Source organism: Trachypithecus francoisi, unplaced genomic scaffold (assembly GCF_009764315.1).
Source record: "Trachypithecus francoisi isolate TF-2019V2 unplaced genomic scaffold, Tfra_2.0 Contig01440, whole genome shotgun sequence".
In the NCBI taxonomy this organism is placed as follows: domain Eukaryota; kingdom Metazoa; phylum Chordata; class Mammalia; order Primates; family Cercopithecidae; genus Trachypithecus; species Trachypithecus francoisi.
Window position 1 is genome coordinate 13004197 of NW_022681431.1, and position 27848 is coordinate 13032044.

The window sequence follows — 27848 nt, forward strand, 5'->3', positions numbered from 1 at the left end:
CGGGAGTTATAAAGTCAGCACAGATACAAAACAGGTAAGATGAAACGTGAAACCAACGTATTACACTCACCTTTGTCCTTAAACATGTGGGCCAGCATACTGTCAGGTTCTTTATTCACTAAAGTGCTCCTAAGAATTCAGGGAAAAAAATTGATTTCTCCATTTGTCTTTATAAACAAACATATTTAAGTCAAGAGTATACTCGATCCCAGCTGCTCTCTCAAAAAGATGCATGCTACAGCCTGGTAGGAGTAATGCTGGGAAACAAAAACGTGCAGTAAGTTGCCATTTATCAGATCCCTTCTAATCGGGTACTTCCTTTGATTTAAACATTGTTTTAGTTTCCTTTGCTTTAAACACTTCTCTGTCTATCCTGTTAGCAAACTATTACATAATAATATTCTTGATCTTCCAAACTTAGATTTTTCTGCCCTTTGATAAAAGCAGTTGTAGCCTCTACAAATTTCAGTAGTTAATTTTTACTTATATTGTGTGTCTATTACTCAATATCTAAAAAGCATGTTCTAAAACACTGAAGTGATGCCTTTTATGCTTTCTCAGGAATGAACCATGTTTTTACTTTTTTCTACAGAAAAACTTATAAAAAATGGTTTCAGATCACACAGTGTATTTAAGCAGCATTTGAGTATCTTTTTAGGGATTCAGCAAATTGAAGAACAAATGATACACAGTGCTCCTTTTGTATTCTCTTTCTCTCTAACACACATACACACACACCTACCGTGTAGTTGTAAAGTACCGCCCTCCAACATTTAATGTCAGCCAGTCTGTGTGGAATCCTAACAATCCCTCAGGAGGCTTAGAATCTGTCTGAGGATCTAGAGATGACATGTAGAAAATAACACAAATATTAAGATTGGGGATTCTGGGAAGACGGTAATGGCATAATTTTTAAAACTGAATACACACATAATAAAAGCATACCAGAGCTACTAGGACAGCAATACCCAAACCCACAGACTGCATCTAAAACAACACTAGGTGATAAGGTAGTCCCACCAATACCAACAGCTATAAGAGCAGCATGCTTTCAGCGCCTGTGAAAGAAAAAGCAGAGAGATGCAACAGGGTATATGATGAACCCACGAAATGTCAAAGCCATCCACAGATACTGACTTCATTGCTTATTAAGTCCAGCTGAGAACAACAGATTGAGATCACCCCAAAAGTGGGTGATGCAAGTACTTTGCAGTAAGATCTGATAGGGCTGAAAATAAACTCTCAAAACCAAATGGTCAAAACTCCCTTCTACGGACAAAGCCCCACACTGATAACATGCTGAGAAAATAATCCAAGCTGAATGCAACAAAGACAACAGAGACTAAAAAAAAAAAAGGACTCCAGACGAAAGTTAAGAGGTCTAATAGACCAGAATATATCAGATAATGAGTTCTGTATGTTTTTAACACTTCACAAAAACAACAGAAAAGGGAACTCTAGAGCCATGAAATTAGAAAAACTGTCCTGTCAGCCCTCTTTTCAAGTTAAGAAAAACTAACTTCACATAAAAATGAGCAATACAAAAGGACTGATCAAATGTAATACGAAAGTGTTAAAATAATAATAATGTCCTTGTAGATAATGAAAACATGCCAGAAATACCCACAAAATAGATTAAAATTATAATCTAATATTCCAAAACATGCTAAAATAAGTTTATACAAGGTATAAAATAACAATATAAACCAGGATTTACAAATTCAGAAATGAGTAGCAAGAACTCCCAAGAGAATTAGAAATAAAAGAAAAACGATTTTTAAAATAAAGACTAAAGCAAAAGAAATACAAGAGTGATTAAACACAATAGACAGTGACTTAAGGGAAAGAAAAGGTAAAAAAGAGAATAGCTTGAAAAATTAAAAAGAAACGGCCACACATGGTGGCTCATAACTGTAATCTTTGCGAGGCCACGGCAGGTAGATTGCTTGAGCTCAGGAGTTCGAGACCAGCCTGGGCAACAGGGCAAAACCCCAAAACCCCATCTCTACAAAAAAATACAAAAAAATTATCCGAGCATGGTGGCACACATCTGCAGTCCCAGCTACTGGTTGGGGGCTGAGGCAGGAGAATCACTTGAACCCAGGAAGTTGAAGCTACAGTGAGCCAAGATCACACCACTGCACTACAGCCTGAGTGACGAAGTGAGGCCCTGTCTCAAAAAAATGAATAAAATACAAAGAAAGGAAAAGAAAGTTTCAAATGTAAAAGACAAGTGTAAAAGATCCACCATACATACAATAGAGTCCTGAAAGAAGGAAATCAAATCAAAGTGAACAAAATAAAAATGTAAACTTCAAGAAAACTGTACTGAAATTTTAAAATACATACGCTTGAAACTATATATTGAAAGGATCCATCACATACTGAGAAAACCAATCCAGAACAACTCAGAACACCAAAAATATTCTACTAAAATTACTGTACTTTAAAGAAAGAGAAATATCCTTTGGGTGATCTATGAAAAATAATCACATAAGAAAGATCAGATTTTTTGAGACCAACACCTCAAGCCAGAATAAAATGCAGTAACATATTTAAGATATTCAAAGAAATATGATGTGAACCAAGGATTTTTCAATAGCTTCACTGAGGTATAATTAACATAGAACAAATTACACATACTAAAGTTTATAATAAGCGTTGACATATAATTTTATACCAAAATCATATAAAGATGGTGGATGGCAATGGCATCTTGCCAGTGGAAGATGTCAGAGACTATTGTTCTCATAGTTTCTTGGAGAGAAATCTATCTCTCCAACTTGAGAACAAGTTTCAGATAACCACTGGAAACATAACAAAAGGATGGAGGTAACTGTACGCTTGAAGAAGCAAAACTAAATGAGAGTATAAAGGGAGACAGTATAGTATACAATGGCTGTATGTTCTGACAATGCAGAAACAATAAAATTATTTTTAAGTAAGGGGAGAAAGGATTTAGCATATGAAAAACATTTAACTGTTTTTAGTAACTATATTGGTACTGAAAGTATTGGGTTTGTTACGCTGACATTTTTAGATGTGTTCTGTATGGGGTATAGTAAATGAGTATTTATGTGACATTATAATTCTATTAGTCCCTATGTCCCTGAAAGTCAGTATTATTGATATAGAAAAAGGAGACACAGATGTAAGAACAGAAGAGGAAAAGTAAAAACCTTATAATCCTTAATATAAACTCTAAGTATTAGTATGAACCCATGAGTTATTTCATCTATCCATATTTTGTTATATATGATATGTAAACTTTATATCCTATAACATATATATAAATTTTATCTCTACCTATATATTTTCAATTCTGTCCACCAAAAGGCATAGGAACAATGATGAACCCAATAGCAAAGAGCCTCCCTAGCACCCAGATTTGTCTTGGAAAGACACCTCCCACTAAAAAAAATCAAGGCTTGTTGGAAAAATGTTGATCCAGGTCTGAGACAGGAAAAAGCTTTAAGATGAACACCTGTTATTCCAGATAACAAGAAAGCTATAAAATCCAACAGGGCTTGTTAAAAACACCTGAAGAGATTTCCAGTGGCCAAAAATTAAGACAATCTGAACATCAATAAATGCAGAGGATGAAAATATACCAAATATTTTTAAATCCATCAGTTAACAATTAAAAAAAAACCTTAATTGATCATTTTTTATTGTGTTTGTATGCAGTGGACCAATTAAGTGATCGTTGCCTGCCAATCACTGTTAGGCCAATGGATAAAAGAAGATGAGGAAAAGTTCTTACTTACAGTTTTAAGGTAGAGACAGACAGACAAGAGTATGCACTTACTTCTAAGTTGACAATTGCCTGTGCATCAATCTTGAGAACTACTTCCACTCACCAAATGCAATTAGTATGATGCTTTAAAAATTACTTAAATATTCAGAGTGTTGACTGTATGGATCTAAATAAATCAAATACTTTATCTTACTTTTGGCCTTTTCTTTTGAGATATACAACTATAAGCTTTCTTCCAAATCAAAGGGTAGTGTGTGTGCACACCCGTGTTTGTGGTTGATACCAAGTTATTTTTTGACTGATCTGATCACTGTGAAATACTGTCAAACACTACTTATGCAAGCAATATTTACTCACAAATATGTAATACAACATGTAGAAAAATTTTGACATTTACTATCAAAGAAAAAATTTTGAAACAATTGTTTCTAAAATCAAAACTACCTTCCTATGTTATAGTTAATGAATATGTACACCTCGAAAGCATTTTAAAGGCATGTAAAAGATGAAGCATCCATAATAAACCACGATCATATAGTAAAAAATTTAACACATAGACCCAATGTAGAATCAAAAAGTGTGAAGATCTGAATATAGCCATAAGATCATTTTTGATGTTTAAGCTTAATAGCCCCATTTAAAGTAATTGCCATTCCATCTTTTTTTTTTTTTTGGCAGATAAAATTGGCTTTTAAAGTCACTTACCAATAAATGGCTCTCCTTCACAAACAAACAAAACATCATCATCCCTGGGGAAATCAAAATTTAAAAAGCCACCATCAAAATCTAAACATCACATTAATTATCTGTTGCTTATAGGAACTATTCCTTAGAATTATGTAGACAATAGGTTTTGCTATCAATCTAGACTGCAAAGAAGCTAAGTTTCCAATGCTTTGTTTAGCTCCCTGAACTTAACTGTCTTTGAATTTAAATTCAAAAATAAGATCTTGCACATGAAAGTACTTTTGAAATGGGGGGGAAATCCCCCTACACAAATTATGTGAGTTCAGCTTTCTTATCAACTGAGAATGAATAATTATGCTCAAAGGATAGATTAAAGCCACAGCTAACTCCTCTTTTCTTCTTTACATTTTTTTATCCCTAAATCATTAGCTGTTGTGTGCTTTGGAGATGAAATAAACTGTCATATTAAATCTAGGAAAAATATAGCTGGAAGTAACTCTGCTGTCAGTGTTTACCCACTACAGATCCACCATACACCCAAATGTAAATGGTTGCACATAACCCACAGTTCTAGACAATCAGTGTACATCCTCGTCCTCAACCCATTACACCAGATACTGTATTGTGAACCCAAAACAAATAAGCAGACATTTTATAGCTCAGAAGGCTTCAGTTATAACCTTCCATTGTAGAAGTTTTTATTTCCTATAGGACATCACAGGACACATTAAATTTTTCTAAGAAGCAGAGTTTGTGCTTGTTAAGGAGAAAGTTAGGTTGATGAGGATCATCATCCAACAATGTGACTCAGTTTTCCTTAGAAACTGAAAGAAGCTGGGATATTGAATATTATATATTGAAAAACTCAGAAATTATCCTAATTTATTTGGATTTAAAATGTAGTATATAGTATTTCCTACTTGTTCGCCATGCCAATTTACTTTTTTCAGATTAGTATAACTGTTTTTTTTTTTTTCATTAACAAAACCCAACTAGCTGTATGACCTGAGTGAATCCTCAGCTTCACAGGTAATTCGTTTCCTCATCTGTAAAATGAAGGGTCTAGAACTGATTAACTGCAAAGGCAATATATTATATTGAAAGGTCATTTTGATCTGGATTTATACAGAGACTTTGTATATTATTGTAAGTTAAAGCATCATTATCTTCACATCATTGATAAAAAAACTCATGCTTTGCCAATCAAATGGTGTAACTGAGGCAAAGCAATTATAACATAACTGGCATAGTCAATACTTAATTTGTGTTCCCTTTACCATCTTCTTTGTTAAGTATCTTCCTGCTCCAAAATTCTCTGACTTCATCAAGATGAAGTAAGGTGAACTACACACTTGTTTTAAAGAGATGAATCTGCCTGTGATATTTAAAGAACAAACAAGTAAGTCTATAATTATGGTGGATCACTGGTGATATCTCTACTTAGAATTATATCATATTTATAAAGTTTTCACAAAATCTGGCCTTTGTAATATTTATAAAATGCAAAGCATTTCTTAGGAAATGATTAACAAGCAGGTGCATATAAAAGTGAAGAGATAAATTAGATTTCTAATGTTAAAAACTGCATGTCTTATTAGATCCTTCTCTAGTACCACAAAGAAGAAATTCCTCATAGCCATATATGAACTATGCAGAAAGACTGAAATGTATACTAAGGGTTTTCTAGCTGATCAATACAGCTTAAGCCCAAATGATTTAAATTCCAAAGACCAAATTCTAGGTAATCACTTGCCAAAATCCTGTATTCTTAACAGTGATTAAACTACTGCTTAAGGGAAACAGCACAGCACCAAGAAGTTGAGGCACACTGTTGACAGCTTATAAAAAGGTGAAGGTTACCTGATCAAAGCAATATCATCAATCAGTCCACCTTTCCCATTATATACACTGGTGGCTTTTATGCCGAGTTTACTGCTGGCCACAGAAAGCAAATCAGATAAAGTTCCATATACAGCAACCACCTGTAAATACACCAGATTAATATGAACAACTTATTTAATAAATGTTATCCCAACAAGTTACAAACCATCACAGTAAAACAGGGCTAAAAAGAGTATCATATAAAAGGAGACTTCAAGAGGTTCTTAACAGTGCCCCCTTTTCTTCTATGACTCATTTATTCACTTGGTGCCTAAAATTGTCGAATCCTAAACTAGAACATAAGAAATCATCTCTGACCAAAACAAGCTACAATCCTAAGGTGTGTTAAATAGCGCTCCAGTTGTGAAGTAAGATAGACCTACACTTCAATCTAGAGTCTGACATTTTCTAGCTGTCAACTTGAGTCAACCTATTGATGCTTCTGTTGCTTTAACTAAAAATGAAGAAAATAGTAGCACCTACTTCAGAAGATTATTACCAGTTCATGCATAAGAGCTTAGTGAAGAGACTGAGACCTAGTAAGTCCGTATTATGCTGTCCTTTTATTATTTATTTATTTGAATGGTACACCCTTAGAATAGGAGTCCACTAGTGCTGTTTATTATATCATTATCTACATCAACTACCATAGAAAATATAACTTCCTACCTCATTTATTTCATTCTTCATTAACTAAGCCAGATTTTAGCATCTAATATTAAGAATAGAGCAAACAGCCAGGTGACAATGAATTGATCTGTCCTGCTGTGAATCCAGCATTCTGATATATGTGTAAGACACATGCAACTGTTTAAGCAGGGGGGCTGACAATCTCTACATGTAAGTGAATTTTGTGCCCTGGTCCTAACTGTAACTATGGGTTCCCAGCGGCTGAGTTATACAGTTGCACCATTATCAGTTATGACCTCTGAAAGTTAGGAATAAAAAGTAGGAGAGGGTGGGGCGCAGTGGTTCATGCCTGTAATCCCAGCACTTTGTGAGGCTGAGACGGGCAGAGCACTTAAGGCCTGGAGTTTGACCAGCCAGACCAAAACGGAGAAACCCTGTCTTTACTAAAATACAAAAATCAGTCAGGTGTGGTGGCACATGCCTGTAGCTACTCCAGAGGCTGAGGCATGAGAATTGCTTGAACCCGGGAGGCAGAGGTTGCAGTGAGCCAAAGGTGCACCACTGCACTCCAGCCTGTGTGACTGAGCAAGCCTCTGTCTCCCCCACAAAAAAAAGAAAAAGAAGTACGTGAAGAGCTAAACACGAAGTACAATCAGCTAGCTCATGGACGTCCCAAGATCATTATGTCAAGATGCCATATGAAGTGAGCACTAAGGCTGGTCCTCTGTCCACCAGTGACTGGAATACAGTGGAGAGTTTCTAGTTAAATAAATAAAGTAAATGGAGGCCATAGAAAAAGCTGCTTGATAACAAAGAGTGTGCAGTTTTTCAAAAGCAGAGTACTCAGATTCCAACTTTTTTCTCTTGGATCAGAAGAATGAGAGAGAGAGGAGTGCTGGGGCACTTTGGAAAGTGTTGAAGGTGAGAAACATATAAACGGAACCAATTGCATTATTAAAAATACTGCATAACCCAAGTGTCTATAAGCAGGTAATTGTATAAATATGGTATAGACATACAACTGAATATTATTCAGCAATAAGAAACAATGAGGCCAGGTACAGTGGCTGATGCCTGTAATCCCAGCACTCTGAGAGGCTGAGACAGGTGGATCGCTTGAGTCCAGGATTTTGAGACCTGCCTGGCCAACATGGTGAAACACGGTCTTTACAAAAAAAAATACAAAAAGTAGCAAAGATGGTGGCACATCCCTGTAGTCTCAGCTGCTTGGGAGGCCAAGGTGGGAGGATGACCTGAGCCTGCCAAGTCAAGGCTGCAGTGAGCCAAGATCACACCACTTTACTCCAGCCTGGACATGATGGGACGGAAAAGAAAAAAGGAAAAGAGAAAGGAAAGGAAAAAGAAACGAAAAGGGAAAAGGAAAGGAAAGGAAAGAAAAAAGAAAATGAAAGGAAAGGAGAAGAGAAGAGACATGAATTCTGACACGTTACAACATGGATGAACCTTTGTGACAGTATGCTAAATGAAGTAAGCCAATAAGAAAAGGATAAATATTCTAAGATACCACTCACATGAAAGTATCCAAAACAGGCAAATTCATACAGATAGAAAGCAGAATAAAGGTTACCAAGGCATAGATGGGAATGCAGAGTTATTTCTTAATGGGTACAATTTCTGTTTGGGATGATGACCAAGTACTGGAAATAAACAGTGGTGACGGTTACACACATTGCGAATGTAAACAATGTCAATGAATTACACATTTAAAAAATGGTTAAAATAATAAATTTTGTCCTATCTTTCATCACAATAAAAAAATAATGCAGGCCGGGCGCGGTAGCTCAAGCCTGTAATCCCAGCACTTTGGGAGGCCGAGGCGGGCGGATCACAAGGTCAGGAGATCGAGACCATCCTGGCTAACACGGTGAAACCCCGTCTCTACTAAAAAATACAAAAAACTAGCCGGGCGAGGTGGCGGGCGCCTGTAGTCCCAGCTACTCGGGAGGCTGAGGCAGGAGAATGGCGTGAACCCAGGAGGCGGAGCTTGCAGTGAGCTGAGATCTGGCCAGTGCACTCCAGCTTGGGTGACAGAGCGAGACTCCGTCTCAAAAAAAAAAAATAATGCAAAGCACTAGGCGCAGTGTCCTACACACAGCAGGCTTGCCACAAATAATTAAAGCCTGAGTAAAATATGTTCCCCCATATTTCCTATGATTGTTCACCTCTGCAACAAACACAGTGAGGCATTCTGTAATTGCATCATATACATTCCTGGGAAAAAGGTAAGAGAAATATAGTACCTAGGGCATTGCACACGGCAAAGCTGGGGTTGTGTTAAGGCAAAGAGCATGAAGAGAGTAAAGACAGAGAAGAGAGAAGCAAACATGCAAAGGAGCAAGAGATTGACCAAAGCAGATGCAAAACAACTTCTGCAGTCAGAAGGTGCTGAGAGGAGGGTAAGAAGTACCTCTTTCCCAATTCAATGTTCTTGGCATAGTTGCCATTATACAAATAATTTTCTAAATCTTTCGTTTCCCCTTTATTTACCTCTGGCCCTTGTATCTCAATATGGCTTTCTTTTGCCTGATATCCCCTCCTTGCCCTAACACCAACTTTCTTCCTCAGTATCTCTTTCACTGCTCTCTCATCCATACCATAAAACAGATGCAAGTTGAATGCACCTGCCTGTATTATCCTTCTGTGATTAACATAATATTATAGCTTAAGATCTTATATGACTTATTGAAAATACACTAACTTGAATTGTTGTCTACTTCCATTGGATTGACTTGGTTTTTCTGTGGGTCAGCTGTCTTGCGATGAAAATAAAGGCCACCTGTCATGTTTTAAAGCTGTGCTGTCCAATGTGGAAGCCACGAGCTTCATGAGTCTGTTTAAATTTTAATTTATTAAAATTAAAAGTTAAAATGCAGTTCCGTCACACTAGCCACATTTCAAGTGCTCAACTGCCACACTGGCTAGTGGTTCCCATATTGAATAGCACAGATTTCCATCATCTCAGTAGTTCTATCAGACAGTGCCATTCTAAAGAGCAGAATAAAATGAAGAAGAAGGAAAAAAAAAACACTATTTTAATTCTATTCGGCTTTCCTATGACATAGGAACCCAAAGTAACAAATTGATGAAATACAACTCAAGACCTGTTTGTTGTTTTATTCAGAGGGTTAGGATGTTGCCATCTTCCATTTCTTCCCTACTGAAGTTAAATGTGACCAGATGAAAGACAAAAAACCACACATACTGTTTTGGCAAGGACTATTCTCAAGGCAATCAAAGTACAATAGCTGTCTCCTTGAAGGCTGTAAAACTACTAAAGGAGCACAGTCTAGGTATAAATTGAATTCAACTTTTATTTTATTGCCACTTAAATCAATCTTAATAAAGTATCAAAAACAATTTACCATATCACTAAGTATTTTCTAATCTGGCTGTCTGCCTGGATCCTAAAGGTCCAGTAAAAAAATTAATTTGCAAAAACTTGTTATGAATTCTGTGAACAGAGGTGACTAATTACCCCTTGGTAAAGCTGATAAGCAGTACTAAAGAAGTACATCCCTGAGTTGTTCTACTAATAACCGCCATAGGTTCAAATTGAAGGATCCACCTAGCTAAATGGTACATTACCTGGCTTATAGCAGGTCTTTGATAAATATTTCTTGAATGTTGAGTGTTGAAGTAGGACATGCCTTTTTTGTGTGACAATCAGTCATATTCATTTAAGTCTCTTACACTGTCATTAGGGTAAAAAAATATACAGTATAAATGCAATTCTAAAGCAATCTGGGCACAGTGGCTCACACCTGTAATGCTGGCACTTTTTGGAAGGCCAAGGTAGTAGGATCACCTGAGGTGAGGAGTTCAAGACCAGCCTGGCCAACATAGTAAAACCGCGCCACCACACCAAGCTAATTTTTACATTTTTAGTAGAGACAGGGTTTCACCATGTTGGCCAGGAGGATGTCGATCTCTTGACCTCGTGATCTACCCACCTCAGCCTCCCAAAGTGCTGGGATTACAGGTGCGAGCCACCACGTCCAGCTGAGTTTTTTGTTTTATTTTGTTTGTTTTCCAAATTTGTTACAACGAACCTTTATTACTTTTGTAATAAGGGGGTAAAGTTTTAGTTTATTTTAAGGTCTCCATAGCTCCACATACTAGTTTTACAAATAAAATTATTTTAACAGTTTGTAATCAGGCAGTTAACAATTTCCTTTAAGTGAAATAACCAAAGGGTAGTCAATTAAACAGAATTAAAATTAGTACAAAGAATTTTATAGTTCTAGAAATTTGAAAATTTCCCTTAATTTGGGCCAATATACTTGTTTTCACTTGGAGGGCTATTCTTGACATTTGTTTTCCAACTAGTCATTCGAGCATACTAACAATACCAAACAAATAAAAAGGAGTTATATTGTAATACTAATATTTAAATATTCAAAATCTCTGTATTTTAAACTAATTAGAAACCAGATTTTAAAATATGTATCAACATAAATTTGTCATACATATAGAAAAGATGATTAAGTTAGATTGGCACATGTATTCTTTACATAACAACTCTGTTGAGAAAGAGAAACGATAAAAATCTTGTGTATCATGGACATAAGCTCCATTGAGTATATACTAAGTTTGTTGTTGTCCTCATACTGAGCCAAAGAAATCATAAAATGATAGTGCTTACAAAGATCATTTGCTTTCTATGTGTTGTCTCCACCATGTGGGCCTGATGTTTCCATGTCACTGTGATTATCTACTTTAATAACTTAGGCCCTAAGAACAGAAGCATTTTACAGAGTAAATTGAGAAGCATGTCTATTAAAGTTCATGATGACTGTATTATACTACTGTTCAGAGTCAATTCTTTTTAAATTTCAGATCCCATGATAAGTGAAAGCTGTCTATAAGTTGGAAAGTAAAAGGACACCATGCCTAGTAGGATTGGCTAGTTTTAATTTGCCTTTAAATACAATTTTCAAATTGTAATCTATATTATTTAAATTTAAAAATTAAAACCTATACATGTACATAAAATATTTTTTCTTCTTTACCCACAATATTTATTACATAATACACAAGGAATACTTGTTGAATTTATGCAGGCTGATTTACCCAACAAAATCACCAATCACAATTAATAGCTAAATGTAGAACTCAATTTTCTCTACCTATACTTTTAGTCAAACACATTTTAAATATTTACATGAGCTGATTCTTTAAAAGGTGAGATAATTAACTCTAAGATGAAAAAAGAAAATATTTAAAATGGAAAATGTTGACAATACCAAGTGCTGGAGTAGTTGTAGACCAATGGGGAAGGTTCATGCAATGCTGGTGGGAATATAAATTACTGCAATGACTTTGAAAAAAATCTGGCATTATTTTACAAAACTGAATATTTACATAACTTAACATCCAATAATTACAACTACGTGTCTATACCTTAGAGTGGTGGTTCTCACATGTGTGATCCTGTCACCTAGAGCATCTGAACCACATTTCACCTGCAAATTAAAAATGCACATTCCTACCCCACCCCAGACCTGCTGAATATTAACCTTTGGGGATGAAGTCTAGCGGTTTTCTCAAATCCTCCTCCTCCTTCAAGTGACTCTGATGCATGCTAAAGTTTGAGAACTACTTCCCTAGAAAAATGCTTGCTGCTGTGCACCAGGATACATATATAGAAATATTCATGACAGCACTGTTAATTTAACAACAAAATATAAAGAAAATAACCTAATGTCCACTGACAGTATTTGTATAGCATGTACTTTAATAAAGCAGTAAAAATGAATAAATTATCACTATGTCAGATATTATGGTTGGAACAGAATTATACTGAATGAAAAACGCAAGGACTGGCCTGGCATCGTGGCTCATGCCTGTAGTCCCAGCACCTTGGGAGACTGAGGACGGAGGACTGCTTGAGGCCAGGAGTTTGAGACCAGCCTGGGCAATAGAGAAGACGCTGTCTCCACAAAAAACTATATACAGTATATCAATTTGAGATACAGTATGTCCCGAAGCTGATTTTTTAAAAATGGCTAGGTGCAGTGGCTCACACCTGTAATCCCAATACTTTGGGTGGCCGAGGCAGGCAGATCAGGAGGTCAGCCGAGATCAGCCTGACCAACATGGTGAAACCCCGTCTCTACTAAAAATAGAAAAATTAGCCGTTAAGTGCTGGCAAGTTCCTGTAATTCCAGCTACTCGGGAGGCTGAGGCAGGAGAATCACTTGAACTCAGGCCGTCACAGGTTGCAGTGAGCCAACATCGCGCCACTGCACTCTAGCCTGGGCAACAGTGCGAGACCCTGTCTTAAAAAAAAAAAAAAAAAAAGGTAATTAGTTATGCATATATATGTGACAAAACTATTGATTTTTAAAAACACACACAGCAAAGAGAAAAACAAAACAGAGGTACAGGAAAGTGGATGAGCACATTATGTTATTGATAACATGCTACTTCTTGGGTTGTCTGGCAGACTTACAGATATTTGCTATATTATGTTCCTTGTAATTTTTATGTACATTCTTTATTATATTCTTTACTATGTATCAAATATATTAAGAAAAGTTCAAGCTTAAAAAGTGGGCTCTCACTAGGTTCTTATTAATGTTTAGACTTCAGAGGCAGAGGTTCACATAAAATGTTCACCTTCCTCCAACTCTAACAACGTCATGGATTCGAACCAGGATACTTACTACCAACAACACATTTCTTTTTCATTCTTTGTTGTTGTTGTTGTTTTAGAGATGGGATCTCACTCTGCTGCCCAGGCTCGTCTTGAACTTCTGAACTCAAGCAATCCTCCCACCTCAGCCTCTCAAAGTGCTGGGATTACAGGCATGAGTCATTGTGCCTGCCCCCAACAACATGTTTCTGACCTAATACCAAAACCTGAAGAAAAGTTATTTCTTGGACCAAGAATGAAAACACGGTACAGAATGAAAGTATTTCCTACCCTGTTTGCCATGTTTGGCATGATGCCACGTACTCAGAAAGCATTTACTAAGTGTTCACTGAATTAATGAATGAATCCGTATACAAAAGGCCTAGGACTTGCACAGCTCATTAATGAATATTCTGAAGTAAAAAAAGCACTCTGTGTTCAAGACATACAGAAATTCCGCACTGACATTAAGTTGCTCAGAAGCCACAAACTGCATTCAGATGCGCAAGTCCCCATTTCAATTTCCTTAATGCCAACTCTTACAGGGAATATTAAAAAGAATAATGAAAATGTTGAGGCACATGGAAAAAGGATGACAGGTACAACATAACTGACTCTTTTGGAGCAGTTTTAAAAAACAACAAAAAGGCCGGGCACGGTGGCTCAAGCCTGTAATCCCAGCACTTTGGGAGGCCGAGACGGGCGGATCACGAGGTCAGGAGATCGAGACCATCCTGGCGAACACGGTGAAACCCCGTCTCTACTAAAAAAATACAAAAAACTAACCGGGCGAGGTGGCGGGCGCCTGTAATCCCAGCTACTCGGGAGGCTGAGGCAGGAGAATGGCGTAAACCCGGGAGGCGGAGCTGGCAGTGAGCTGAGATCCGGCCACTGCACTCCAGCCTGGGCGACAGAGCGAAACTCCGTCTCAAAAAAAACAAAAACAAAAACAACAACAACAAAAAAAAAACCCTCAAAATTTAAATTAAGGATTCCAGTGATTAGAACTAAGGCCTTCAAATGTTTCTGACCACACACCCCAATGGTAACAAACTTCTGGGCATGTGCTCAAACATCTGTATATTTATGTAGTTACAAACCATATTCCACTATTAGAAAGTACATGTTTTCCCAAATGATGAGGAATTTCAGTGATTTAGACTATGAATCAGCCAGTAAGAATCTCCTAAATATTTATCATTAAATTTAGTGAAATTCTGCCAAACGCAGGATTGACTTTAAACATCAAAATAAGCCGGGTGTGGTGGCTCATGCCTGTAATCCTAGCACTTTGGGAGGCCAAGGCAGGTGGATCACCTAAGGTCAAGAGTTCAGGACCAGCCTGGCCAATATGGTGAAACCCTGTCTCTACCAAAAATACAAAAATTAGTCCCAAGTTATGCAAGAGGCGGAGGCAGGAGAATCGCTTGAACCTGGAGGGTAGAGGTTGCAGTGAGCTGAGATCACGCCACTGCACTCCAGCTGGAGCAGAAGAGCAAACCGCTGTATCAAATAAATAAATAAATAAATATAAAAATAAAAGTAAAAAACAAAAACCAAAAAATAAAATCAGAAAAGAAAAAAGTCTGAAGCCATTTGTCTTCATGTCCTAGAAAGTATTTCTAAATATCTTGCTAACTAGGATGACTCATCCTATCAATGGCTAATATTTCAAAGAATAACATACACTTAGGGAGAGGCAGATTATTAATAGCAATTAATAAATAGGACTTCAACTAGTCTTCTTTAAAACTCAGCACTGTTTCAACTTCTCAGGCCCAAAGAGACCCACTCTTTTTTTAGTCTCATGGTTTATACATACTAGGAGAAGTGGCAGCTCCTGCCATTTCCTCATTGTTTACTTGTGCTTGCATAATTCATATTGACTTCAAGCTGCAGTTTCTTTGAAGTAATCCTTTAAGATCACTTGGCATTTTGGTGAGGGTTAATTTAGTTAAAACTAGATATAAATCTTAACGTGGCAGTTGTAAGCTTCCATAGCACAATATCAATGACAACCAATCGGTGAAGAAGCCACTATTAATTAACCTTTTCACATGTGAAGGCCCTCCCTTCTTACAGGAGACCTGAGACCAGCTGACATGTTCAGTGACTGGAGGCACCTGTGTCTTTCCAGATCCGAAAAATCACGTTTCTACCTTATTTTATATTTTTAAGTGTAAGATACAAACAAAAGGTATATTTCTTCCTGACCTCCAATAAATCATCGTGGACACCATCCGTGGTGTGCCATCTCACTCTGGAAACCACTGTTCAGAGAATGCATAGCCCTCTCTCCAACGTCAAATACATTCACCACTAGTTACATTTATTCAATACACAGAAAATTCGTGGTGAGCATGTAACACAGCACCTTGGAAGAATTCTCTGCCTCTCCACACCTTTCCCCAGGCTTTATAGTCCCACAGTCTGGTAACCACTAAACAAGCTATAAGAGGGAAACTTATTTGAAAAAAAACCGATTATTCTTATAACCAGGAAACAAAAGCAGAAGCGAGGTAAAGGAGATAAAGTAAGTGGTACAGATATTCCAACTGGTGGATGGGAAATCAAATTCTGTTCTATTTGAGTAGCACTTTTCCCTAGCTTATTCTTAATGAACATTCATGTCATGATCATGCCAATCCAATTAGTCACTTTATATATAAAAATGCAAGCTGTTATGTATTATGTAGCTCTTTTGTCAAATAAGAGTAATTATAAAATTTTTTAATCAACTGAAAGGAGAGAAAGCACTGCCAACGTTATCTTAGAATATGTTCATCAGCTGAGCAGTGAAGATCACGGCTTTGTTTCTTTTTATCTAGTACTCTCCAGTTTGGATTTTTATGATCGTTGTAACATAAACATACTCATATTTAATTATTTGAGATGCATTTTCCCCAATCTTCTGAGATTCTCTAGAAGAATATTTTTAAAGTAAATAAAATTTAAATCCAAGAATCTAATCTAGTCAAACCTAGATAGTTAAAAAAAAATCCGTGTGAACAATATGGAAAGACCAACTCAGTTAATTTTTGACAACCAAATTGAGTGGATTCGGGAGAGATTCAGAGCAAAAACATTTATGACTAGGTCTAAATATTTGTCTTCCATGAGTAACATAATAGAGATACTGCATTAAAAAGGTCAATCGGAAGTTTGTTTTTGAGAAATATTACCAATTTTGGATATACTAAATCTTTCTTAGAGTAACAACATACGTTTTAGATAATACCAGCTAACTACAGAACAGGTTTAGAAAAAGTTAATAGTGATGAGAAATGTAAACTTCGTGAGCATATTTTCGGGGTAGCATTCATGATACCTCAAGAACTCGAATTTATACCAATTCTGTTTTTAAATGAGTATTAAATCTCTAAGACCAGAAGAACACAAAATTATAGCCAACAAACCACACTCTCGTTCGAATTTTCAGGGCATATTTACTCTACACTGAATAATCGGAAAGCCATTTTTAATGCCACTGGACAATTTCACTATTTAAAAATTTACAGTGTTTCCCGAATGTGCAGGCATCAGAGTATTTTGGCAACTAACACAGTGAAACCCATTCACCTTTACCTTAGACTCGTAAAGGCTGAGTTACTTCTGGGTGTCATTTAGCAACGCAGTAAATGTCTGCCTTGAACAGTCAAAATTTCCCAAAGTAGCAGAACAACTTTCATGGGTGGGGCAAAAGGCTGGGAAGGAAGAGAATTCGTCTTGGCTTGCTCCAGCGCTGGAAGAACACTTAGCACCACACCCTCCGCAAAGGCCTACCTAACACAGCAAAGGCGACTGTCAAATCGATCCCTTTTGGGTCTGCTGTCCCCGTCCTCTAGGGAATCAAAATAAGGCAAAATAATAAAACGAGTACAGAGAAGTTTGGCGGCGTCGGGGGGTGGGGGCTTGAGGCATCTCACAGAGAAGGGCAAAAATCAACAAGAAAATGCCCCCATTTTAAAAATCCTGTCTTCGACCTCGGATGGGAGAAGATTTTGTTTATCCACGGGCAGTTTACTTCTGTCTCCCTGACCCATCTCCACAGGCTCTGGTGCCCGCCGCCACTTTCCGAGCAGACCATTACTCAGCACGGGAGCCGGCGCGCCTCCTCCCGCAGGCGGGAGCGGGGTCTCGGGGACAGGCGGGAAGAGGCGCGACCGCCCGGGCGCCCAGGTGACCGCGGCCCTCTCCGCTCCCCAGTCCCCGCGCCCCCCGCACGGCGCATCCGGGAGTCCCGGAGCCCCCGGCCCGACCCGCGCCGGCCCCCAGGCAGCTGAGGCGCCGAAGGGCAGGCTCGGGCACAGGGGTCCTGAGGGTAGGGAGGAGGCCGCGGGGACTCTGTGCTGTCCCCGGGCGCCCCCAGCCCGCGCACGCCCACCTCCCAGCCCCTCTGCCCAACTTCACCGCTGCCCCGCCAGCCGGGTCCGCGCCGTCCGCCCTCGCCCCGACCCACGGGCCGCCGCGCCCACTCACGCCCCCGTTACCTTTCCATTCTTAGGGCTGCCGTTCAGGAACAGGGTCACCCGCCTCATCGCGCTGCCCCCGCTGGGTCCTGAGTGAGCCGCCACCCTCCCACCTGGTCCTCCTCCCACCTTTTTCTCCTCCCGCCCTTCCCCTCCCTCCACCCACTCGGATTCGCCTCCCTTCGCCACCTTCCTGCCCTTGGGGACACACCACACACACGCACTCTGTCCCACACCCAGGGCTCGGCCGGTCCTCCTTCCCACCCCGCCCCTAGGCTCCTCAGCCTGCCTGGGGCCCTTCCCCCACCTCTCCGAGACTGACACTCAGCCTACCAACCAACCCGCGTCACCGGCCAGGGTCCAGCCAATCAGCACCCAGTGTCGGGCGGGCCCTGGCTAACCTAGCCGGGATGGAGGGAGGGAAGAGACGCTGAAGGCTAGTAGACGGGAAGGGGCATCAGCCAATCAGAGAGGCTCCTGGAGCCGGACGGCGGCTTACAGCGTTACTGAGCAGGCGCACACTCAAGTCTAGCTAGCGCTCATCTGCATACGAGGGCGGGGTCTACGGAAAGGAGGTGGAGCGCTGAAAGGGACCCAAGCACCAGTCAGCCCCTCCTCCCGCGTTAGCCCCGCCCACAAGCCGGCCCAGCGAGGAAACGGCTGCGGTAGGGACGGACTGATTGGGTAAGAGCCAGCTCTTCGCTCTGTTAGGATTGGTTGAATGAGTCTTTTCGAAGTTTGCAGCATCCAATAGAAAGGTGGGAGGCGGATTAAAGCTCTAACAGAAGCGTTACTCCGCGAGACGCTCCCGGAAAGTAGTCCCCGCGGTCACAGGTCAGTGGCAGGTGTCTGTGGTCGGCGGGTTGACTGCAGCTGGCGGTGGCCCCATTCCGAGCCCAGGAAGTCACTCCTGTGCCAAGGAAAGAGGCCTGGGAGCGCTCGGAGTGTGCGCGCATCGGAGAAAGGGGCGGTAGCGGAGTGATTCGTAGAGTAAGTTTGGCATCGAGGGGCGGGGCCGGGAATTTGAATCGGGCGGCGGGCAGAGGAGGCGGCCGGGCAGAGCGAAAGACAGGGACTGCGCGGGCTGTGAGTCCGAGTCGGCCTCAGGGACCCTGGACTCCTTGTTCGGAGAGCGGTTCTCGGCTACGAGTGCTTTGCCAGCAGAGCCCTTCCGGACAGAGGAGCCGGGGTCTGGAAGCAGCGACCAACGCGACGCTCGCCTGCCTCGGGGCTCTGGGAATAAGCCTATCTGCCTGGCCGGCCTTCAGGTGCGGCGTGAGAGGTAGGATTGCAGCCGCGCTGCCATGGGGCTGCTTCTCCGGGGCGTTTTTATGGAGTATGTTCGGCTTAGCTTGCAGCACAGAGTCAGTACTCCTCTCAGGAGCTGCTCTGGGTGACCAGGGGTGCATACGGACCTGCTGAGACAATTTCTGGAAATAGAGCTGCGTCTTGAGAGGAGTACCCTTATGATTCAGGTCTTCGCTTCGGTTGAAAAGCCATGGCTTATCCTTTGGGGTCTGCTTTGGTGCCTGAACAGTTTCCTCCATTTCTTTCTGTTTAATTTGGCCTTAAAAGTAGGCGTTTTGAGTAGAAGAATGGTTAGCACAGGCTGGGAAGGGTATTGGGGCTGAGTGGGAGGGAAGTGGAGATGGTTAACAGGTACAAAAACATAGAATGAATAAGATCTAGTATTTGCTAACACAACAGGGTGACGGTCCATAATTTAATTGTGCATTTAAAAATAACAAAGTGTAATTGGGTTGTTTTTAACAAAAAGGATAAATATTTGAGATGATGGCTACCTCATTTACTTTGATTTGATTATTACGACTTGCATGCCTGTATCAAAATATTTCACGTACCCCATAAATATATACATCTACTGTATACCCACAGAAATTAAAATAAAAAATGGAACCTGTGACGTATGTTTCTATGCCAGTATGGACTGTATTACAGTTCAGTCTTGAATGAGGTTCGTGATCGAATCACATTCATCTTGCTGGTGGGGTTATTTTTCATTGTTTCTCTTCACCTCTTAGATGGATGCCAATTCAAAAGACAAGCCCCCTGAAACCAAGGAGTCTGCAATGAATAATGCTGGTATGTGATGATCTGCTTCCTCCTTGTGAAGTTGAAGGTTTAGACAGAGAGTTGTCCTCACCCCTACAATATGTCGTGCGTTTCAGGAAATGCGTCTTTCAGTTTGGGAACTGGGAAGATTATGACTCCTCAGAAGCATGCCGAATTACCTCCTAATCCTTGCACACCAGATACTTTGAAATCACCTTTGAACTTTTCCACAGTAACCGTAGAGCAATTGGGAATTACACCTGAAAGCTTTGTTAGGAACTCTACCGGTAAGAAAAGTTGTCATTCTATTGTAATGCTTTTCAAGTTTAAACAAAACTTTAATATAATTCAGCTTTATTTATTTATATGTACTGTCATATTATTTTAGGTACCTAAATTGCCTACTCTGTAAACTCGCTTCTTCAAGGAGACTTCTGTGCACATGCATGGCTCATTTAGCATAGCAGGGATCACAGAATTGCAAGGCATCCAGCATGATAATGTTCTGAAGTCAGAGTCGTGCTTAATGCCAATACTAGAAAAAAATGTGTGTGAGTCACTTTTTGACCTGTCACATGGGATGCAGGAGGGTGTTTGATATGAATACTAATAATACATTTTGTTTTCATTTATGGCAAAAATAAGAGAAAGTTTAAGAGCAATTAAGAAAATAATATACTGAAAGATCAGGATGTACCTCCTTTAAAAATCACAAACAGGGCTGGGCACAGTGGCTCATGCTTGTAATCCCAGCACTTTGGGAGGCCGAGGCAGGCAGATAACCAGAGGTCAAGAGTTCGAGACCAGCCTGACCAACATAGAGAAATCTTGTCTCTACTAAAAATACAAAATTAGTAGGGCGTGGTGGCGCATGCCTGTATTCCCTGCTACTCAGGAGTTTGAGGCAGGAGAATCGCTTGAACCTGGGAGGCGGAGGTTACTCTGTGCTGAGATCGCACCATTGCACTCCAACCTGGGCAACAAGAGTGAAACTCTGTCTCAAAAAAAAAAAAAAATCACAAACAGAAGATTGATTCCAGCTAATGTCCTTCAGGCAGTAGAAATGAAGTTTACCAGTGAAGTCTGACTTAGATGGAAAAGAAGGAAATACTATATGAGAATGGAATTGGATCAGAGAATAGGTTTTAGAGTTGGAGGATAATGGAAGTCTTGAACATCACAGGGCACTAGACCAGGTAATACATAAGACAAGGTATAAGTGGCACGTCACCCTAACTTGCATTCTCAAGAACATGACTCTTAGACCTTTAAAAAGCTGGAATCATTTTGTGTGCTTAGGCATATGTCCAAAATTCAGGATAGTGCCAATGGTAGGTATCAGAAAGAAACCAATCATCTTGAAGAATTAAGAACCTGAGACTGCATGTACCTAGGTGGAGATCTTACCTTTCAGTTGTTGGGGATAAAACTGACTTATTTAGAAAAAGAAAAATCCTGAGTCAAAAGCAAAAGCCATCTGTGTGTAAGAAATATGAAACGAAAATGAAAACTTAAAACGTGTTCATGTATTTATTCTATAACTTTTAATAACTGTTCTATGTACCAGGCACTGTTTTAGAAGCATGGACTAAGTCAGCAGACAAAACAGATTCCTCTTCCACTGACTCTGTATAAACGACTCTGCCAGTAACTCTCTACTGAGCTTTCTGTAGCACATGTTTATCATGTTTTCTCTCTCAGGCTGGTACATCACGCGTATTGGACGTGGTTACTGATGATTGCCTTGTTTTGTTCCAATTTGTAAGAGAGTTTCATTACAGGAAAGTCATCATCCTACCTTAAAAAGTCCAGACGACGTTCTGCAGTCGGTGCTCGGGGCTCTCCTGAAACAAACCATCTGATTCGTTTCATCGCTCGGCAGCAAAATATAAAGAATGCTAGGAAATCTCCTTTGGCACAAGATTCTCCTTTCCAGGTATGATTTGCTTCTAAATTCTGTTGTGAATTCTGTTACGAAGCTTTTGTGCTGTCTTTACACCTTCTAGTGCATCTGCTCTGTTTCAAATCTGGAGAGAGATTTTCTCTGTGTTTTAGAGAACATGCAGTTAGCGGCTAGGCGCGGTGGCTCACATCTATAATCCCAGTACTCTGGGAGGCAGAGGCAGGCAGATAACTTGAGGTCAGGAGTTCGAGACCAGCCTGTCCAACATGGTGAAAACCCATCTCTACTAAAAATACGAAAATTAGCTGGGTGTGGTGGCAGGTGCCTGTAATTCCAGCTACTCGGGAGGTTGAAGCACGAGAATTGCTTGAACCTGGGAGGCAGAGGTTGCATTGAGCCAAGATTATGCCACTGTGTTCCAGTCTGGGCGACAGAGTGAGGCTGTCTCAAAAAAAAAAAATGCAGTTAGCATAAATGATGATGTTGACCATGGGTGATTTTTCTTTGTTTTGTTTTAGAGACGATCTCAGTCGCCCAGGCTAGAGTACAGTGGTACAATCATAGCTCACTGTAGCAATGAGCTCCTGGGCTCAAGGAATCCTCCCACCTTAGCTTTCCAACTAGCTGGAACTATAGGCATGTGCCACAGCAATGGGCTAATTTAAAAAAATTTTTTTTGTGGAGATGGGGCCTCACTGTGTTGCCCAGGCTTGTTTTGAACTCCTGACCTTAAGCACTCGCTATCAAAGTGCTGGGGTTACATGTGTGTGCCACAGTGCCCAACCCAAACGAGGGTATTTTAAGAGTTGTGAGACCCTGGATAGAATAGCTTTCTAGAGGAGCTTTCTATTTTATTTCACAGTTTTTTTTTCTAATTAATATCTACTTTTCTATGAGGTGAGGCACTACTACCTTTTTAAAAGCTTATCTTAAGTTTCTAATTTTTTCATGACTACTGTGTGTTGATGTATAGGGGCAAGGGTCTCCTGGGACAAAATGTATTTGGGACAACCTTGTGGAGAGGAGCAGCTTATTTATCTACTGATGGGGGTGTATTTAACTATTTCTTCAAATTTTTATTTAAATAATACATGCTCCTAAAAAGTCAGATACAGTCTTGTGCTACATAGTGACATTTTGCTTGATGAAGGACTAAATATACAATGGTGGTCTCATAAGATAATAATGGAGCTGAAAAATTTCTAAGGCCTGGTGATGTGGCTCACGTAACATTGTGAAACAATGCATTGCTCACGTGTTTGTGGTGATGCTGGTGCAAAGAGTTCTACACTGCTGCCAGTTATCTACAAAAGGTTATCTACAATATATAATACTTGATAGTGATAATGAATGACTGTTCCTGGTTTATGTATTTACCATAGACTTTGTACATTAATTTAAAGTGTATTCCTTCTCTGATTTAAAAAAAAAGGACCTTAATGTAGTACATGTGTCGTGCTGGCAGCAGCCTCACACGTTCTCCCTAATCCATTGGCTATCCCACAGAGCAGTCAAGGAGAGGTACTAATTTAAAGTAGAAACCGAATCATTCACCCGGCTGCTCAAAATCTTCCCATGGCCTCCTGCAATCCCTTGAATTAAACCCACACCCCTTCCTGATGCCTTTGTGTGCCCACTTTGGTGTCTCCCCATCTCCTTCCACTCAAAGGGCACGCTGGCCTTCCTGCCCCATTCTGTTTCCACTCAGGGCCTTGGCTCTCGTTCTTGGAGAGTACTGCCCTCCTATGACAACTTCCCTTAGACCACTTTCTCATTGTTTTGGCTTCAACTCAGATTTTACTAAAGATAGAGGTCTGTCCTGATTCTAGCTAAACCAGCACTTTTAGGGACTCAGCCACATTACTGATTTTTCTTTTTAATAGCACCTCTTGTACCTGTAACTACATTTATATATTTTCAGAATTTCACTCTAGACAGTAATCTCCCTGGCCGGATATGGTGGCTCACACTGTAATCCCAGCACTTTGAGAAGCAAAGGAAGGAGGATCATTTGAAGCCAGGAGTTTGAGACCAGCCTGGGCAATATTACAAAACTCCGTCTCTACAAAAAAAAATGTTTTAATTAGCTGGGTGTGGTGGCACATGCCTGTGGTCCAAGCTATTTGAGAGGCTGAAGTTGGAGGATCGTTTGAGCCCAAGACACCAAGGCTGCATTGAGCTGTGATTGTGCCACTGCACTCCAGCCTGGCTAATAGAGCAAGACCCTGTCTCAAAAAAAAATAAAGTAATTTTCCCTAGATTCCAAGCCCCTCGAACAGTTTGTGGTGCATGGAAGGAAGGTTGTTGACTGGCCGACACAATTCCTAAGACAAAAACCTCAAAAAAGCAGTGCATTTTAAATGTTTCATTTGCTTTGTATGTAAACATTGTTCTCCTTCTCCAGTAGAAAATAGAGAAAAAGGCCGGGCGCGGTGGCTCAAGCCTGTAATCCCAGCACTTTGGGAGGCCTAGACGGGTGGATCACGAGGTCAAGAGATCAAGACTATCCTGGCTAACACGGTGAAACCCCGTCTCTACTAAAAAATACAAAAAACTAGCCGGGCGTGGTGGCGGGCGCCTGTAGTCCCAGCTACTTGGGAGGCTGAGGCAGGAGAATGGCGTGAACCCGGGAGGCGGAGCTTGCAGTGAGCTGAAGTGAGCTAAGATCCGGCGACTGCACTCTAGCCCGGGTGGCAGAGCGAGACTCTATCTCAAAAAAAAAAAAAAAGAAAATAGAGAAAAAACTATTTTGACTAGAGAAACTTACCATTTTCTTAAAAGTAGCATTTCAGAGGTGCTGCATGTTGCTAAGATATTAAACCTGCCCCTACCATGTTCAAATTATGAGTACAGAAAAAGCACGTTCAAAGTAAATTGTATGAATTTGAGATCATCTTTTCCCTATTGTTCTATTAGATGAGTTGAGCACAAGCCTTTTATAAATATTATTGCTGTTTATGTCATGAACATTTATGTCATCAAGCATATTTCAATGTAAAATGTTTTCTTATTATATAATAGTGAATTTGCTTTATATTTAACCGGGAAGAGAATCAAATGTGTGAACAAATCACCATCAAACCTGGCTTAACGATATGAACTGCTTTTCCTCCCTATGATATATATATTTTTTCTGAGACCAAGTTTTATCCTGTTGCCCAGCCTGAAGTACAGTGGCGTGATCTCGACTCCTTGCAACCTCTACCTCCCAGCTTCAAGTGATTCTTCCACCTCAGCCTCCCACATAGCTGAGATTACAGGCACGCGCCACCATGCCTGGTTAATTTTTGTATTTTTAATAGAGACAGGGTTTCACCATGTTAGCCAGACTGGTCTCGAACTCCTGACCTCAAGTGATCCTCCCACCTTGGCCTCCCAAAATGCTGGGATTACATGCATGAGCCACCGTGCCCGGCCTACTGTGTATGATATCTTAAGGGGAGGTAATTTTTACTTCACTTTTTGCCCATTAGTATAATATTTAAACATTGCCACAAACTTTGTGTCAATGGAAATGTTAGTAGTCCAAGTAATAAAAAAAAATTTAGAGAGAGAACTTCATTTGTAATTTATTTTTTATGTAAATGGAACTCTCAATTTTTATATTACTTGCCTTTATCTGGCACTTCTATCCCTACTAGTATAAATTTCATTTTATCCGTCTTTGGCTGGAACCCTGTTAACGGGATTTCCATAGAGCTTCTGTGCTTATACCATCTAACTTTGTATTTTAAGAGAATGGCAGGCTTTCAACCCTAAGAAGTAAATATCCTCCAGGTCCCATACAGTCAGGAAAATTAACTGGGAAGAGCCAAAAAAGAGAGCAATGCAAATGTGGTATCTGAGTATGTATGGAACTTCTGTATCTCATTCTGGCCCCTGGGCTGGAGGGCATGTGTAGAGCAGTGCTGAGTAGAAACAGCTTGGACTGAAGTAGGTATGCTGAGACTTACCTGTGACACAGGCACCATGCAGATGGCTTCCTATGGATACATCTAGCACAACATTTGGTAAAAATTGCAAGCAGGTTGCTCCTGTCCCTTTTTGTTGTACCATCCCAGAGCGCAATGTTTTCTTGGCACCCTCCATCTACTCTTAGGCTGGCCTCTCAACATCTTTGTGCCAAACTTCTTTATTCAAACTGAAAATGTGTGATTCCAGGGTGAAGAAGCTCTACCACACTAACTCCTTACCTCTGATCTTCAAAAAGCATATGTGTACTGTATTTAATTTTGGATTCAAAGGCTGTAGGCCTAGAATATAGAAAGTATGAATTGATTATAATCTTATATATTTTGTACTTTTGCAGGGCAGCCCTGCACTGTATCGAAATGTTAACTCTTTAAGAGAACGAATATCGGCCTTCCAGTCAGCTTTTCACTCCATAAAGGAAAACGAGAAAATGACCGACTGTCCAGAATTCTCAGAGGCAGGAAGAGAGTCCGAGATGACAGACTTGAGTGAGTAGAGATAATTCGTTCAGTTTTGACTTCAGTATTTATAAAGACAAGCTTCTGAGATATGAAATGATTTAGTGTGAAACCAATCTTTTCAGAACACAGTTATATTTATGAAATGAGACTAACATTAAAAATTTGGGGCATTTCACACAAAAATATGGATTTCTGGTTTCTCTTGGAAAAAAAACCTGGCATCAGGCATTCCTAATCCTACATTTCCACATGGTTGCAATTAAATTTTAAGTTTTAAAATGTCAGAGATAATTAGCTCATTTCACCTTTACCATAGAGCTTTTGGCAATTTTGAGTTTATAAATCTTGATTTTTACAGGATTGTTATTAAGCTTGGCAAGCATTTAATACATGAAATAAATTCATATAAATTTTATATGAGTACCAAACACCCAAACTTGATGTTAAAAACAAATATATCCAGCCAGGCGCGTGGCTCATGCCTGTAATTCCAGCACTTTGGGAGGCTGAGGAGGGAGGATCACTTGGGGTCAGGAATTCGAGACCAGCCTGACCAACATGGTGAAACCCTGTCTCTACTAAAAATACAAAAAATTAGCCAGGCATGGTGGCACATGCCTGTAATCCCAGCTACTGGGGAGGCTGAGGCAGGAGAATCGCTTGAACCCGGGAGGTGGAGGTTGCGGTGATCCCAGATCGTGCCATTGCACTCTAGCCTGGGCAAAGAAGTAAGACTCACTTTCAAAAAAAAAAAAACACACCACACACACAAGTGTATCCAATCTGATAACCTGCTATGTTCTGTAACTCTTAGATTGTAGTTTATTTGGTTGTTTTTTGAGTCTTTTTTTTTTTTTTCCCTAATCACAAAGCATTTCAGACACCAGAATGTGGCAAAATCTTGGTCTTACTGTAATCATTATAACCATTCTCTGGTACTTTACACGCTAAGGTTCCAAATGAGTTTGTTTTGAATTCTTGAACCATCTTTAAGTGCAATTTCAACACCACCCATGAGGATTACTCTGTTAGCCCAAGACAAGTCCCCCTCATCTGTCTCTAGAGTGTGTGACCTGTTCAGATGTACCGATTTATATTTGTAGTTTGTGACTCACTTATTGTTTCAGTTTTTTCCTGGGTCTTAAAATTTATTTACATCATTATAATTCTGCATACAGTTCCTTTTTTTTAAGCTAGAAAAAACTGAGGCACATTGTGGTTATCTGTTTCATAAAGTCATGCAGAGTATTAGAAAATAACCACGTCTTTTAAAATGACAGGTGTCATACATTTAAAAAGCGTAAGATACTATGTTAGACATGCGAAAGTATTTTAGTATATCTTATCTTTTCAATAGGCA

General features: G+C 39.9%; 2 protein-coding genes across 6 annotated transcripts in view; one reads left to right on the forward strand and one right to left on the reverse strand.

The window, feature by feature from the left end:
- The window catches only part of KCTD9 (potassium channel tetramerization domain containing 9), a 29862-nt gene extending 11497 nt beyond the window's left edge, over positions 1–18365 (reverse strand). The window contains exons 1-5 of one of the 2 annotated variants that reach the window (XM_033229047.1): positions 18101–18365; positions 6305–6426; positions 4463–4506; positions 743–839; positions 71–129 (exon numbers count right to left, since the gene is read on the reverse strand). In XM_033229047.1, coding sequence (XP_033084938.1) covers positions 71–129; positions 743–839; positions 4463–4506; positions 6305–6426; positions 18101–18148 — 370 coding nt within the window. In that variant the 5' untranslated portion in view covers positions 18149–18365. Of the gene's footprint in view, positions 1–70; positions 130–742; positions 840–4462; positions 4507–6304; positions 6427–17195; positions 17312–18100 lie in introns of those variants that run through there. The other variant, XM_033229059.1, reaches the window with a different exon arrangement.
- Positions 18366–18465: 100 nt separating this feature from the next.
- Positions 18466–27848, forward strand: part of CDCA2 (cell division cycle associated 2) — a 51681-nt gene continuing 42298 nt past the window's right edge. The window contains exons 1-6 of one of the 4 annotated variants that reach the window (XM_033229002.1): positions 18819–19069; positions 19244–19361; positions 20122–20182; positions 20269–20439; positions 21919–22088; positions 26365–26515. In XM_033229002.1, the coding sequence (XP_033084893.1) occupies positions 20122–20182; positions 20269–20439; positions 21919–22088; positions 26365–26515 (553 nt within the window). In that variant the 5' untranslated portion in view covers positions 18819–19069; positions 19244–19361. Of the gene's footprint in view, positions 18764–18818; positions 19362–20121; positions 20183–20268; positions 20440–21918; positions 22089–26364; positions 26516–27848 lie in introns of those variants that run through there. The other 3 variants (XM_033229022.1, XM_033229012.1, XM_033229032.1) reach the window with 3 other exon arrangements.